General features: G+C 41.2%; 1 protein-coding gene across 14 annotated transcripts in view; it reads right to left on the bottom strand.

Annotated features, from left to right (window-relative positions):
- Positions 1 to 14,538, bottom strand: part of NUP210L (nucleoporin 210 like) — an 84,518-nt gene that overhangs the window by 24,786 nt on the left and 45,194 nt on the right. For 12 of the 14 annotated variants that reach the window (XM_045455907.1, XM_045455902.1, XM_045455899.1 and 9 more), the window contains 12 exons: positions 12,946 to 13,167; positions 11,488 to 11,661; positions 7,244 to 7,436; positions 5,398 to 5,486; positions 4,856 to 4,960; positions 4,449 to 4,550; positions 3,414 to 3,542; positions 2,957 to 3,084; positions 2,031 to 2,163; positions 1,309 to 1,371; positions 765 to 944; positions 62 to 142 (listed from right to left, as the gene is read on the bottom strand). In XM_045455907.1, the coding sequence (XP_045311863.1) occupies positions 62 to 142; positions 765 to 944; positions 1,309 to 1,371; positions 2,031 to 2,163; positions 2,957 to 3,084; positions 3,414 to 3,542; positions 4,449 to 4,550; positions 4,856 to 4,960; positions 5,398 to 5,486; positions 7,244 to 7,436; positions 11,488 to 11,661; positions 12,946 to 13,167 (1,599 nt within the window). The remainder of the gene's footprint in view (positions 1 to 61; positions 143 to 764; positions 945 to 1,308; positions 1,372 to 2,030; positions 2,164 to 2,956; positions 3,085 to 3,413; positions 3,543 to 4,448; positions 4,551 to 4,855; positions 4,961 to 5,397; positions 5,487 to 7,243; positions 7,437 to 11,487; positions 11,662 to 12,945; positions 13,168 to 14,538) is intronic. The other 2 variants (XM_045455905.1, XM_045455904.1) reach the window with 1 other exon arrangement.

A 14,538-nucleotide genomic window follows, 5' to 3' on the forward strand; every position in this document is an offset into this window, starting at 1 on the left:
AAGCCCTGCCCCGCTGGCACTGCGTTCCGGAAGGCACTGAGAATGGAGCCACCTGACTGACCTCAGTCGCTGTGATGAGTCGAGTGGCAGGTGCAAGGATCCTAACAGCCCGTAGCTGAACCACCTCAATGTGTACTTCATCCTGTTCAACAGGGAAGCAAGCTTGGACTACAAGGGGCTGTCTGTGCAGTGGGCAGAGATGCTTACGATAACTACTCTGTGCTTATTTGGGGCATTCAACAACAACAACAAAATATGCTATAGATTGTTTTTGTTCCCTAAACAATTTCTTTCTTTTTTTTTTTTTTAATGTTTATTCATTTTTGAAAGACAGAGACAGACAGAGTACAGCAGGGGTGGGGCGGAGAGAGAGGGGGAGCACAGAATCAGAAGCAGGCTCCAGGCTCTGAGCTGTCAGCACAGAGTCCGACGCGGGGCTCGAACTCACGGACCGCGAGATCATGACCTGAGCCGAAGTCGGACGCTCAACCGACTGAGCCACCCAGGCGCCCCCCTAAACAATTTCTTAAGGATAGGGACTATGTCTTATAACAATGCCAAATACTCTGTGTTTTTGTGTTTTGTTTTGTTTTTTTATATATACTAAAGATTACATATTTCCTATGCTTGGTTCAGAGGATGTCAGGTAAAGGACTCAAAAGGGCTTTCCTGGGTTGCTGACACCCTCCTCATCACCACCCCACATCCCCCAATATGGTTCCCAGCTGGAAAAGTAGAAGCAGAGCAGAACAAAGAACAAATACCTGGGAAAACACAATGACTTTGCCAGTATCTTCATTTACTGTCTGGATGGTGCCATGGACCACAGCTGTGCCAACTACCTTCCCCGTAACCTGCCCCCTCCTATTCACAACAGCCACAGTCTGGTTGCTGATGGAGAAGTGAATGATAGACTGGGGCTGGGGGCCACCTTCAGACATTACCTGGAATTGAAACATGCCAGTGAATGCCTGGAACGTGGGGAGAAATCATCTCTCTTTTCCCAATGTTCTGTCCAAGCAACTTGACCTCTTATCTTCCCCACTTCCCAAGAGACGTATCCCACATCAACTCAAATGCAGAAGAAATCCAAGTGCCACACAACATCTATGGGGTTCCAAGAGGTAGGTTACACCCTGTTCTTCAGGGGCCAGGAAAGAACTAATTTTGTTCTTTATCAGATCCTGCTGTACTTGGCTGGGAGTAGGCAAGAGCAGGCCAATAGGAAGAAGGGTGTGTTTTGTGTTGGAGTGAGGCAGAGTGGGGTGAGGAGAAAGGGTGAATTGTGTTTCCTGTCTCTGAGATCACCTGCATCATGTTGGTTGGAATCAGTGTCATTTTCTCTGGAACAAGTCTGAATGGAGGAAACACCTTGAAGAAGAAAAACACAAAGATAACAGGGATGGACTAGAGTCAATTTTGTAACAAATGATCATGCAGCTTATTCTAAGGAAAAAAATCCTATACACAGATGTATTTTCCTTCATTTATAAATATAAATTTTATTTACAGTAGCAAAAAATTATAAATGAGAATGCTTAAAAAGTATATATCCACTTATCAGAATAAAAGCGGTCATTAGAGAGAATCGTAAAACGCTCTTTCAGGTACCTATCACCCAGCTTCGACAACTACCAATGGCCACCAATGAGCTTTTAATGACATAAAAAAATACTTTTGATATAAGATTAGAATGAAAAAAACAGTATGATTCATCCATGTTAAAATAAGCATGGGGAAAAAGTGAAGGAAATACACCAAAATATTAATAATGGTTGCCTGTAAGTAGTGGAATTATAGGTGATTTTCATGCTGTGTCTTTATTTTTTGCTTTCCAAATTTTCTACAAGAAGCATATTACTTTTACACAGAAAAACAAAAACCTAAAGTAAATTACATATTGCTTTAAGAGTCAGACAACTATCATTTTCTTCCATCACACGATTTTTAACTTGTGCAAACTAAACAGAAAAAGATGAATAAAGGTAAATGAGCTGAGGTATGGGTTTTGGATGAGATGGTTTCCTTACCTCAATCTGGCGAGGGGCTGATGTGAATTTCCTCCCCATCTTGTCCCTGGCAACAGCCACAAGTGTGGTTTGCCCAATAGCAACAGCTCGAAGGATATAATTTTCAGAGTATTTATCCTGCTCCTCCATGAGCCTACAAAGACACATGTGTTTTTAGGTAAGAAAGATTTGATTTTTTAAAAATGTTTTTATTTATTTTTGAGAGAGAGAGGGTGTGCGTGAGTGGGGGCAGGGCAGAGAGAGAGAGACACACACACAGACAGAGGATCCAAAGTTGGGTCCGTGCTGACCACAGAGAGCCCCATGCGGGGCCTGAACTCACAAACTGTGAGATTATGACCTGAGCTGAAGTGGGACACTTTAACCGAGCCACCCGAGAAAGATTTGATTTTAAGAGCAGCAAGTTATGCTTCTTTCTAAGATGCTTTAATTAACATTTTCTGTTCATTTTAACTGTAGTTAGAGGGAACAGCCAGAAAATTAATTTCCAGAGTCAAGACAAAGTTCATGGCAAAGGCAGGAAGCTCCTGAAGGCCAAATATTTATTCCAAGGCTCCAAAGGAATAAGGGCAACGTTGCAAACGCTGGCAAAACTTCAAATCCTAAGCCGCCCCGGATTCTCTGTACTCCCCTTTCCCAGAGGGGAGTACCGGCACCTCTGCTTCTAGGGAGATTTCTGAAGGTCCTCTATCCTGAAGCACCCCAGGGGATATCATCCAAGAAGTTTCATGAGATGGGAATATTCATGCGATGTGTCAATCTGTCCCACAAAACATATCTGAGAACGTGGAAGGGGCACTTCGTACAGAGCTGGATATGGGGAGAGTACGGGCTGAAAGGCCCTGTGATAGGAAAGGAGAGAAGAACACAGGGAGAGCAGGTGCTTGGTGCTCAGCATGGGGAGGAGGCGTTGAGGTGGCACTCACGTCAGGGTGACGATGGCAGAAGCCAACTGCAGTTCAAGCTCCATGTTGCTGAAGTACTTATTTCGGAATGGGCGTTTGGAAGGGCCGAGAGCCCTCACAGTCACTAACACAGTTTTACCTATTTCAACCTAGTTGTTAAAAAAGAAAGGTAATTTTAGTAGGAGTATGTCATTCACCAAGGACAGTCTAATAACTCCTTGAGGGTGACAAAGTGTTTTGTTGCGCTGAATGCTCCCGGTCAGCTGTTGATCAAATGGCCCTAACCCCTACGTGCTGGTTTAGCTGCGAGTACTGTTTATCTTATATGTCGGAGCATTGTTCTTCAAGGACAGGTATTTCCACGAACATCACTGAAGGTCCTGGTGCACACACAGGAGCCACACAGACTCCGTGAAGTGAGGCTACAGGGTGAAAACGAGGCCTGCTTCTCTGATGCAACACAGCAAACGTCTCTCACCTTATCGATCAGGTCAAGCTCCAGCTCCTGTATGTCTGACACCCTGAGGTAGGCCACTGCTGGACCCAAGAAAGCTAAGCACAGATCATAGACCTCCAAGGTGAGAAATCCAGGATGTACTGGAACTAACTAGAAGGAAGAAGATGGTAGCTGGGTAAAGAAGCACACGTGCCCTGAGCATAATCAAAAAGCACGAAACACAACAACTTACTTCCTTTGTGACGGGAACCGAGAGGTCACATTACATGTTTTAGGCACAGCACAGTATGCACCCTTAACAAATACTAACTGATAAAGAGCAAAGTTTAAGTTGACTGAATTGAGGCAAAATACAACATACATATCCAGCTTCTTAACTATGAATGGGGAAAGGATTTCATGAAGAAAATCCAGTCCATTTATGCTGAAATCACCAGTGCAACGGGGGCCATGGGGCGGGAGGGAAGCAGTGGTTTTCTGTCCTGTGCTGTGGGTCCTGCCCAGCATGGCACCTGCACGCAGTGCTGAATCCACCCTCTTAAAAACAAACATTATGACCAAGGTAAGTTACATTCCTTTGAGCTTTTAGAAGGAAAGGAAATATACACTTATGCTAATGTAAGCTATTATTTTTATTACTAAAAGTCAACTAAAAGCAAATGCCTTGGCATACTGACTACAAAGATAGCTTAATATATTGAGTTGTCATATCCTGGCTAAAAACATTATATCCTCAGGTTATGAAGTCGACAGCACATCTGATTAACCACCCTTTGAAATTTATAGAAACGAGCCCTCTTTTAATGAAAATCTTACAATTAGATGTCTCCTATACTGTCTCATTTTAACCAGAAGCAAAAATTGCCCAGCTAGTTGAAGGAAAAAAAAAACAAACCAAACCTTGTTTTAGGTTGGCGAATACATGTAGGTTAAAAAAAAAGAGGCAAATGTTACTTTTATAACAAGTTCGAGACACACAATGGCATTTTTTCCCATTTTCGTAAGAATGAGCTTTGACCTGAGACTATCAACCTGGGACCTATCTCTAGAACTTACCTGGACAGAGCTTTCTGCTTCCATGTAGGTGATGGTGACAATGTCCTGCTCACTGCTGTTGACCAAAAAATAACCAGATCCTTCCACAAGGCTAAATATTTCCTATGGAAAGATCAGACAAACAATATTCCATTTTATTCAGTTTATAAATAAGTCAAAGAAAGTAATTCCTAGCTACCCAAGGAAGAGTATGAGATTAAAAGATTAAGGTCAATGGACCAAAGACAAACTATGATTATTAAAGTATTACTACCCAAGGTATTACACATGTGTTACATATGCTTATCACTGATTTTCAGTATGTAAGGGAGCTTTTTTTTTTTTTTACTGCCATACATTAACCTTAATAACCTACTACTCTTCCCCTCCAACCAGATCTAATTTCACTAGATCCCTCCAACTTCTACCTTCACATCAGGGTGGTTATAGATGGTGGCGTTCTCAGGCAGTATGGTTACATCGTCTACCAGGAGCAGTTCCACGGCCGCAGATCTGGGCGAGTTGGAAAGTTCCTAGAAACACACAGGCACCACAAAGGTGAGTATCAACTTTTAATTCCTCAGCTGAGAGAAGATCCCAATGTTCTTTCACATGCCAAAGATAATAGAATCAGAGAGGTGCATAGTTCTCAGAGTTAGTTATAAATGATTTTTAAGTTATAAATAAATGAAGTTTAAAGAAAAGCCTTAAATTTCAGTGATTTCCATTTCTTTCCTTTTTTTTTAATTTTTTTATTTTAGAGAGAGAGAGTGCACGCGAACAGGGGAGAGGGGCAGAGGGAAAAAGAGAATCTTAAGCAGGCTCCACACTCAGTGCAGAGCCCAACATGGGGCTTGATCCCATGATCCTGGGATCACAACCTGAGCTGAAACCAAAAGTCAGACACCCAACCGACTGACCCACCCAGGCGCCCCTGATTCCTATTTCTAATATAATAGTCTCCACTTACCTTTGGACTTTTATTCTCCGAATAGCCCACACAATGGACTCCAATGAGTACAGTCCCTTTTAGCTGATGCACCTTAAGGACCTGATGACCTGGAGATATAGGAGAAACAACAACATGTGGAACACAAAAATGTCTCCAGAAAACCAAATTCTGCCCTAATTTTTCCCAAATGATGTTTTATTGCATAGAGGAAAAACTACTTTGTGGGGAAATATACAAGAAACTGAAAACTGAGTTTTTGTGTTGACTCTGCCACTATATTCCTAAGGGACCCTGGACAACCACTTTATTTCTCAGCTTCTTTATTATTTAAAAATTTTTTTTTTACAGAAACAGTTTTTATTCTTTTAAGCTTCTTTATTTTGAGAGACAGAGAGAGACAGAGAGATTGAGAGAGCAAGTGGGCAAGGGACGAGAGCGCGGGAGAGAGAGAATCCCAAGCAGGTTCTGAGCTATCAGCATAGAGCCTGGTGCAGGGCCCAAACTCACAAAACTGAGATCATGACCTGAGCCGAAACCCAGAGTCGGACAGTTAACCTCGGAGTCAGCCAGGTGCCCCTCCTTGCTACCATTTTTTACACTAACTATACCATACTGTTACAGTATTACAGTGTTATGGTATTAGAGCATTATAGTATTACATACACTTGAGTACTATGTTTCCACGCTCCCAAGCTCTTAGACTTGTCCTATGGGTAAGTTTCCTGTGGGTGGGGAGAAGGCTGAATCTTTACTTCCCCTTCTCTAGTGTTTCTTATTCCATGAATGGATGGATATACCATCCGTCTAAATGCTCATGCCAGAAATTTAAAGGTTGGCCTTTGTACCCCTTTTTTCTTCACCTTTGGGACTGATCTGTGGTAGACTGCCATATAATCGTGCCTGCTGGTATCCATGCCTTTGAGGAGTTCTCATCCACCTTGACTCTGGTTTTGGCAGCTGACTTGCTTTGGTGAAATGGCAAATGTGATACAAGCAGAGGCTTGAGAAGCAGTTACGTACGAGGGCTCGCTGGCCTCTCAGGACCTCTGCTTGCTCCTCTGGCCCTTCTGTAGGATTCACTCACTTTATTTGGCTCATTTTTCGGTCTCCTCTTTCTATTGCCCCTGCAACGTTAAGGTCTCAGTGTCAATGTTACTTTCTCAGGCAGCCTTCTCTGTTCTGAACTAGGTTAGGTTCTCCTACTGTAAATCTTAAAGCACCTCATAGTTGCCCATCAAAACACCTAACACAGTTGTAATGTTTGAAGTCTATTAAGGCAGAGGCCACGACTATCTCACGTACCACTCCACCTTCAGGTGCCTAGCACAGGCCCTTACATTTAATAGCACCCCAATAAACATTTTCTAATAAATGAATAAAATTTTCATTATTAGGTAAATAATAGGCAATAAATATATTTTAAAAAGTAATTTTATGCTCTTGTGAGAAATACTGCATCCTAGACCCTAGCTTTGCAACCAAGGAAATCTACATGTATGTTTGCTAAAACATACAATAATCAAAGATGAAAGGAGAGGTATGATAAAATCTAAAATAAACTGTCACCAAGGTGCCTGGGTGGCTCAGTCAGTCAAGTGTCCAGCTTCGGCTCAGGTCATGATCTCATGGTTTGTGAGTTTGAGCCCCGCATCAGGCTCTGTGCTGACAGCTCAGAGCCTGGAGCCTGCTTCAGATTCTGTGCCTCCCTCTCTCTCTGCCCCTCCCCCGCTCATGCTCTGTCTCTCAAAAATAAACAAACATGAAAAAAATATATATAAATAAAATAAACCATCACTCAAGGGAAATACTTAGTGCAGAAACATTTAGCAGGTTATGTGAAAGGATTTGTAAGTCACCATAATACCATGTAGCCGGGTCTGCCCACTGCCGTCATCCTTTGCTACCATCTCTACTGAATTATAATCTTCAAAATGAGCTAGTGTTTCATTTGAGGATTTCCATTCTAGCATTAGTGAACTGAAATTGTCAAACTTTCTCCTGTGCTGATCAAACACTGCCAGTTCCAAGACTGTGTCCCTCAGGCTTGATACAGGAATCTGCATTAAAAAAATAAAAAAGAAGAAGAAAAGAAAAGCAAGGCGCTTGAGTGGCTTGGTCAATTAAGTGTCTGACTCTTGGTTTCTGCTCAGGTCATGATCTCATGGTTCGTGGGTTCAAGCCCCACATTGGTCTCTGTGCTGACAGCATGGAGCCTGCTTGGAATTCTTTCTCTCCCTCTTTCTCTGTCCCTCCCCCATTCACACTCATGCTCTCTCTCAAAATTAAAAAAAAAAAAGAAATAAAAAAAGGAAAAAAACAACACAGGAGGCAGTAGGATATCCCTGAAGCTAGGGCTCATGTTTCTCCCAATCTATTTTCTTTGACAATTTTCAAACCAACAGATATGATGAAGGAATAGTATAATGAGTACTGAGACACATCTCACCTGGATTCACCATTTGTGTTATCTGTCTCTCCCTCTAATTTCCTACCCTCCAACCAAGTGTGTGTGTCTGGGTTTTTGTTTTTTTTTTTTTTTAATGTTTATTTATTTTCGAGAGAGAGAGAGAAACAGAGTGTGAACAGGGGAGGGGCAGAGAGAGAGGGAGACACAGAATCTGAAGCAGGCTCCTGGCTCCGAGCTGTCAGCACAAAGCTCAATGCGGGGCCCAAACCCACAAAGCACGAGATTATGACCTGAGCCGAAGTTGGATGCTTAACCAACTGAGCCCACTCAGGTGCCCTTGGGTTATTTTTTGCTAAATGATGTAAACATCATGACGCTTTACCCCTAAATAATTTAGCATGCATTTTCTAAGAATGTGAATATTCTAAGAAAAACAGTATTAGCACACACAAGAATATTAATTCAGTTTCATCTAATATACAGTCAATATTTATTTTTCCCCAATATCCCTCAAAGTATCTTCTATACCTGTGTTTTATTTTTGATCTAGATTTGATCTTGATAGATATATATTCTTATGAAACATATATAACATACATACATCATATGAAAGGATGACTCAACATCATAAAAATTTCAGTTATTCTGAATTTACCTATAAATTTAACATAATCCCCACAAATATACCTGGAATTGAGGAAATCTATATCCAACAATTAGCTGACCACAAAGCTAACCTAGCAGAAACTTTGGTGGCCACAGAGGACAAAGAAAGAATACAGACATTACCGAACTAGTTCAGAAAAGGTTACTAAACCACTACCACAACAAAAAACAGTAACTACCACAAAACCTACTAAGGGGAACAATATGATTTCAGAATTGCTAGATTATGTTATTTAAAATGTCAACTTTTTGGGGCACCTGGGTGGCTCAGTCAGTTAAGCGTCCGACTTTGGCTCAGGTCATGATCTCATGGTTCGTGGGTATGAGCCCTGCAGCATTGGGCTCTGTGTTGACAGCTCAGAACCTGGAGCCTGCTTTGGTTTCTGTGTCTCCCTCTCTCTGCCCCTCTCCTGCTCACACTCTCTCTCTCAAATATAAATAAACATTTAAAAAATATACAAAATGTCAAGTTTTCAACAAAAAATTATTAGAGATGCAAAGAAACAATAAAAGTACAGCCCATATATAGGAAAAAAAGCAGCTGACAGAAACTGTCCCTGCAGATGCTCAGACACTGGACTTCCTAGACAAAGAGTTGTTTTTTTAATTAAAAAAATTTTTTTTAATTTAAGAGAGAGAAGGAGAGAGAGAGAGTGTGCAGGGGGGAGAGGGGCAAAGGGAGAGAGAGCCCTGTGTTCAGTGCAGAGCTCAACGCATGGCTTGATTCCATGACTCTGGGATCATGACCTGAGCTGATATCAACAGTGAGGTGCTCAACTCTTTGAGCCACCCAGGTGCCCTGAGAAAGAGACTTTTAGTCAACTATTTTGCTCAAAGAACTAAAGAAATTCATGTCTAAATAACTAAAGGAAAGTATGAAAATAATGTCTCATATATAGAGAATAAATAAAAGACCAAAATTAAATTACGAAGTTGAAAAGTGTAATAATTGAAATGAAAATTTCTCTACAGGAACTCAACAGCAGATCTGAACAGCCAGAAGAAAGAATCAGAAAGCTTCAAAATAAATCAAATGAGATGATCTAGTCTGATGAACAGAAGGAAAAAAGAATGAAGAAAAATGAACAACATCAGAGACTCACAGGACACCACTGAGTGTGTTAACATATGTAAAATGAGAGTCCTAAAAGGAAAAGAGAGAGAAAAAAAGAGGAAGAAAGGATATTTGAAGAAACAACGGCTAGAAACTTCCCAAGTTGATGAAAAACATTAAACATCCAAGAAGTGCAAAGAACTCCAGGTAGGATAAATTCAAAGATACATGTATCTCGACACATAATAATCAAACTTTCCAAAGTCAAAGAGAAAGACAGAATCATAAAAGCAGAAAGAGAGAGGATTAACACCTAATTTCTTATAAGAAACCACAGAAGCCAATGATGAAAGAAAAAGACTGCCAGCTCAGAATTCTATACTGAGCACAATAATCCTTGAAAAATGAAATGCAGGGCTCAAACCCACAAACTGACAGATTACGACCTGAGCCAAAGTCAGATGCTCAGCTGACTGAGCCTCCCAGGCACCACTTGTACACTTTTAAAAGGGTCAGTTTTACAGTATGTATATTATATTTAATTCCAAAAAAGTAAATTCTAAAGTATGGAGAAATATGTTTGTAAATTGCTCCTAAATGGTTGCAAGATAAGAAGTTGTACTTCTCCTGCAAATTTTCTGTAAAATTTTTTAAAAGTTTATTTTGAGAGAGAGAGCATAAGCGGGGGGGGGGGGGGGGGGGGGCAGAGAGGAGAGACAGAATCCCAAGTAGGCTCTGAGCCTTCAGCCCAGAGCCCGATGTAGGACTCAAACTCATGAGATCATGACCTGAGCCCAGATCAAGAGTTGAACACTTAACTGACTGAGCCACCCAGGCACCCCGCAAATTTTTTATAAATTTAAATTATTTCAAGTGAAAAATGTGACACTGAATGACAACTATACAGATAACTTTTATTCTGCTCCATCTAAGTGGATTTTTAACAAGTAAATCATTCATAAACTTCGAATAATATTTCACATGGAATTTAGTTCTGAAAAAAATGAGTTCCTAACCCTAACATCTCATATTCTTGTTATTTTATAATAAAAAGACAGAATAGTATAAAAGTAAAAAACAAGAGCTTTGGCGTCAGACAGAATGTGCTGCTTTGTAGCTTTATGACTTTGGAGAAGTTACTCAACTCCCAGGAGCCTCAGTTTCTCCATCTCTAAACAGGAATAATTGGTTGTTCTGTTCTCTAAGAAATGACTTCTATTCTCCTATGCTTGGAATTAAAGTCCACCTCACTTAGTTTATAGTCTGATGTTCTAGTTTCAAGGTTAGAAAACTCATTTATTCCTCATTCCCTACTAGCCACGCTATTGCTTATCATTATTCTTCATGGGTCTGGAGTAGAGATAAATTCTATTACTTGCCAATAATGCCAATAAAACATCTGTGAGGGAAAGGTATTAACCAAACTAACTGGAAGTTTGGAGACATCTCCATTGCTTGTTGCCATAATTATAAGCTGCCTATGTACCTATATGTACAGTAAGCAAAGTCATTAAGTCATCCAATGTCACTAGGTGCGGCCAATTCTAACTTAGTTTAATCGTCTCTTTTCAGACACTATCAGGGAACGAATAACAAATAAAACAGTTTCCTTAACTTAAAAAAAACTTTTTTTAACATTTATTGATTTTTCAGAGTGAGAGAGATGAGCAGGGGAGGGGGAGAGAGAGAGGGAGACAGAATCGAAAGCAGGCTCCAGGCTCCGAGCTGCCTGCACAGAGCCTGACGTGGCGCTCGAACTCACGGAGTGCGAGGTCATGACCTGAGCCGAAGTCAGCCGCTCAACCGACTGAGCCACCCAGGCGCCCCCAGTCTCCTTAACTTTAGTAAGACAACAATTGCTTCTCGGCCTTTTGGCTAAGATCAAGTGTAACTCTGATAAGACAAAAGCCATACTTCAGAGCATTTATCTCTAAGGCACAGAAGACAAAAGTGCCAAATTAGTTGGCACCACTGTACTCACCAGTTGCTTGTTGTGCTGTGGCAGAGGGCATGGCTGGGCACCAGCTGGCACTCTGTACACTGGGGTTACTGTCATGCTGGCAGGGTGGGCACACATGAAGCGTACCTGCACAGCCTCCACAGCTGGACTAGGGTTCAGGATACCTGGGTGATTTCCAATTCGGAATGTCAGAGCCTTTAAGGAAACAGCAGAGCAAGAGGCAACCATGAGCAGACACTCGATGTCAGCTGGGCCAATCTACACACTTTAGAATCGTTCAATCTCCAGTACAGGGTGTCTCTGGACATCATAATCATCATAGTTCTTAATCTATGCACATAGTTCTTGTGCTAAGAGCAACAAAGGTATCGCGGAAATTTGTAAGCAAAGGGAACATTAAAACATCTAATTCTGATCAATCACTTCAGTCTTTTCCTCCACCAAATCTTTTGTTATCAGTTGGTAAAAAGTGGAAAAACTCTTCTGTGTTTCAACCTTTCTCTGGTGGAACACCAAATGAGTAACAGACCGTGGAGACAAAAGGCTAGAGGGCTCCAACAGGGGTGATGACTCTGACGCTGACAGCCAGCCACATACACAACAAAGTTCACGAGAGACTTTAGAAAGAAGCACACTTCTTATTAATTAAAATCACATATCGATTTCTTGTGAGCTGGTTACACAGAGTCATACACTGAATTCTCAACCCCAGTCAAACTGCAAACCTTTGTTTCTGGTGTTGATAGAAGCAGGGCGTAGCTGGGCGGATCCATCACTACCTCTAAAATAATAAAACTAATTGAACTGATAAAAGGCAATATACTATCTTATCTGCATAGATCTAACTGGTTCTTCAAAACTGCTCACCACTCACAATTGCTAACCAATCAAAATTGCTAATAGATGACTTTAACTTTCCCTTCCTTGCATTCTTTGGAGGTGAGGAACCATATAACATCTAGTCTAGACAACAAAGATTTGAATTATAGTGATAAAGTGACTGAAATAAGCTCATGATTACAAAAGAATCTTGAACCATTTAGTGAACTGTCAGAATTATCAAATGAGTAAAATCTTTGAGTACATTTAAAGGATTGCAAAAGTTTTTTTAAAAGGCCTTTAACTGTAATTAGATTTTTCCTATCTAGTATAAGTGAAATCTATTAGAATCTGAAAAGGAAAGGGAGCCCCTGGGTGGCTCTGTTGGTTAAGCATCTGACTCTTGATTTCGGCTGGCTCACGACCTCATGGTTTGAGAGTCTGAGCCCCATGTCAGGCTCTGCACTGATGGTGTGAAGCCTGCTTGAGATGCTCTCCCTCTTTCTTTCTCTGCCCCTCCTCCATTCACTCTGTCTCTCAAAAATAAATAAATTAGCATTTAAAAAAAAGAATCTGAAAAGGAATGGCTAGAAACACAAAAGATTTGTTGGAGTATTAATTGCTAAAAGAAATGTTAGGGAAAACATATTTTCTACTTACTTGTTCCCCTAAATCCAGGCACAGCACCCGGTAGATGTACTGGTTCTGTTTTCGCTTAGCTGGCAGCCGGACTTGTGTTAATTCAATTTTCTCTGTCTTCTCCATGCTCAACTCCAAAAAGAATCGGGAGGGCTCCAAGATCCATGGACACGGGCCCCCTTCAAACACCATTTCCTTTGCAGACCGCCATGTCACCAATGCCACTTCCACAGGGTTTACAGCCTGATGACATTCAAAGAAATTATCCTCGATTGGTCAACTCAACAGTTTTCTCAAGCGAAAAACTCGTAGATTGTTAATTCCCAAACCAGGAGACATGTACATGATGCCTCTCACTTGGAAGCTTCTCAACCTCTGTACTAATTTAGATCCTACTGATATATTCAGGCCTGTGGGTCACTTCACCCATTAATGTCTAATCATTCCAGACCACAACCACTTCCACATCCTCTAAGTTCTTGCAGCATTCATCTGTACTATTCATTTGTACATTAAGTCATCTCCTAATGCTGTTTATTTTTTTTTATTTTTTTTTTAATGTTTACTTATTTTTGACAGAGAGAGAGAGAGAGACATAGCATGAGTGGGGGAGGGGCAAAGAGGGAGACACAGAATCCCAAGCAGGCTCCAAGCTGTCAGGACAGAGCCCAACGCAGGGCTCGAACTCACGGACCACGAGATCATGACCTGAGCCGAAGTTGGACGCTCAACCGACTGAGCCACCCAGGCACCCCTCCTAATGCTGTTTAAATGTGTCAAATGCTTCCTATGTGAGTCTAATAAGTCTTATGCAGGGTACCCAGGTGGCTCAGTAGGTTAAGCATCTGACTGTTGATTTCAGCTCAGGTCATGATCTCATGGTGCATGAGTTCAAGCTCTGTGTTAGGCTCTGTGCTGACAGCTCTGAGCCTACTTCCAATCCTGTCCCCCTCTTTCTTTGCCTCTTCCCCACTTGTGTGTGTGCACGTGTGCTCTCTCTCTCTCTCTCTCTCAAAAATAAACATTAAAAAAAATAAAATAATAAAAGAGAATTTATCTCCCTCAGCTGGATTTAATATAATATTGTGCACATAAAAGGTATTGAACAATAGCTGTATAAGCATTTAAAAATTTTTTTTAGGAATTACTATTTTTTTAAAGTTTATTTATTTATTTTGAGAGAGAGAAAAATAGCACAAGTAGAGGAGGGGAAGAGAGAGAGAGAGGAAAAAAAAATCCCAAGCAGGCTCCATGCTGTCAGCGCAGAGCCCGACGTAGGGTTCAAACCCAGAAACTGTGAGATCATGACCTGAGCCAAAATCAAGAGTCAAACAGACACTCCACCAACTGAGCCACCCAGGCACCCCTGTATAGGCATTTAAAATGTATATATATTTTGAGTATAGTTGACACACAATGTTAAATGTGTCAAGAATACAACATAGTGATTCGACATCTCTGTATGTTGTGCTGTGCTCACAAGTGCAGCTACCATCTGTCACCATATAACATCATGACAGTAGCACCGACTACATTCCCTTAACACTGTGACTTTTATTCCCAGGACTCATTCGTTCAGTAACTAGAAGCCTGTATCTCCCCTCCCCTTCACCC

Source organism: Leopardus geoffroyi, chromosome C3, assembly GCF_018350155.1.
Source record: "Leopardus geoffroyi isolate Oge1 chromosome C3, O.geoffroyi_Oge1_pat1.0, whole genome shotgun sequence".
NCBI lineage: Eukaryota > Metazoa > Chordata > Mammalia > Carnivora > Felidae > Leopardus > Leopardus geoffroyi.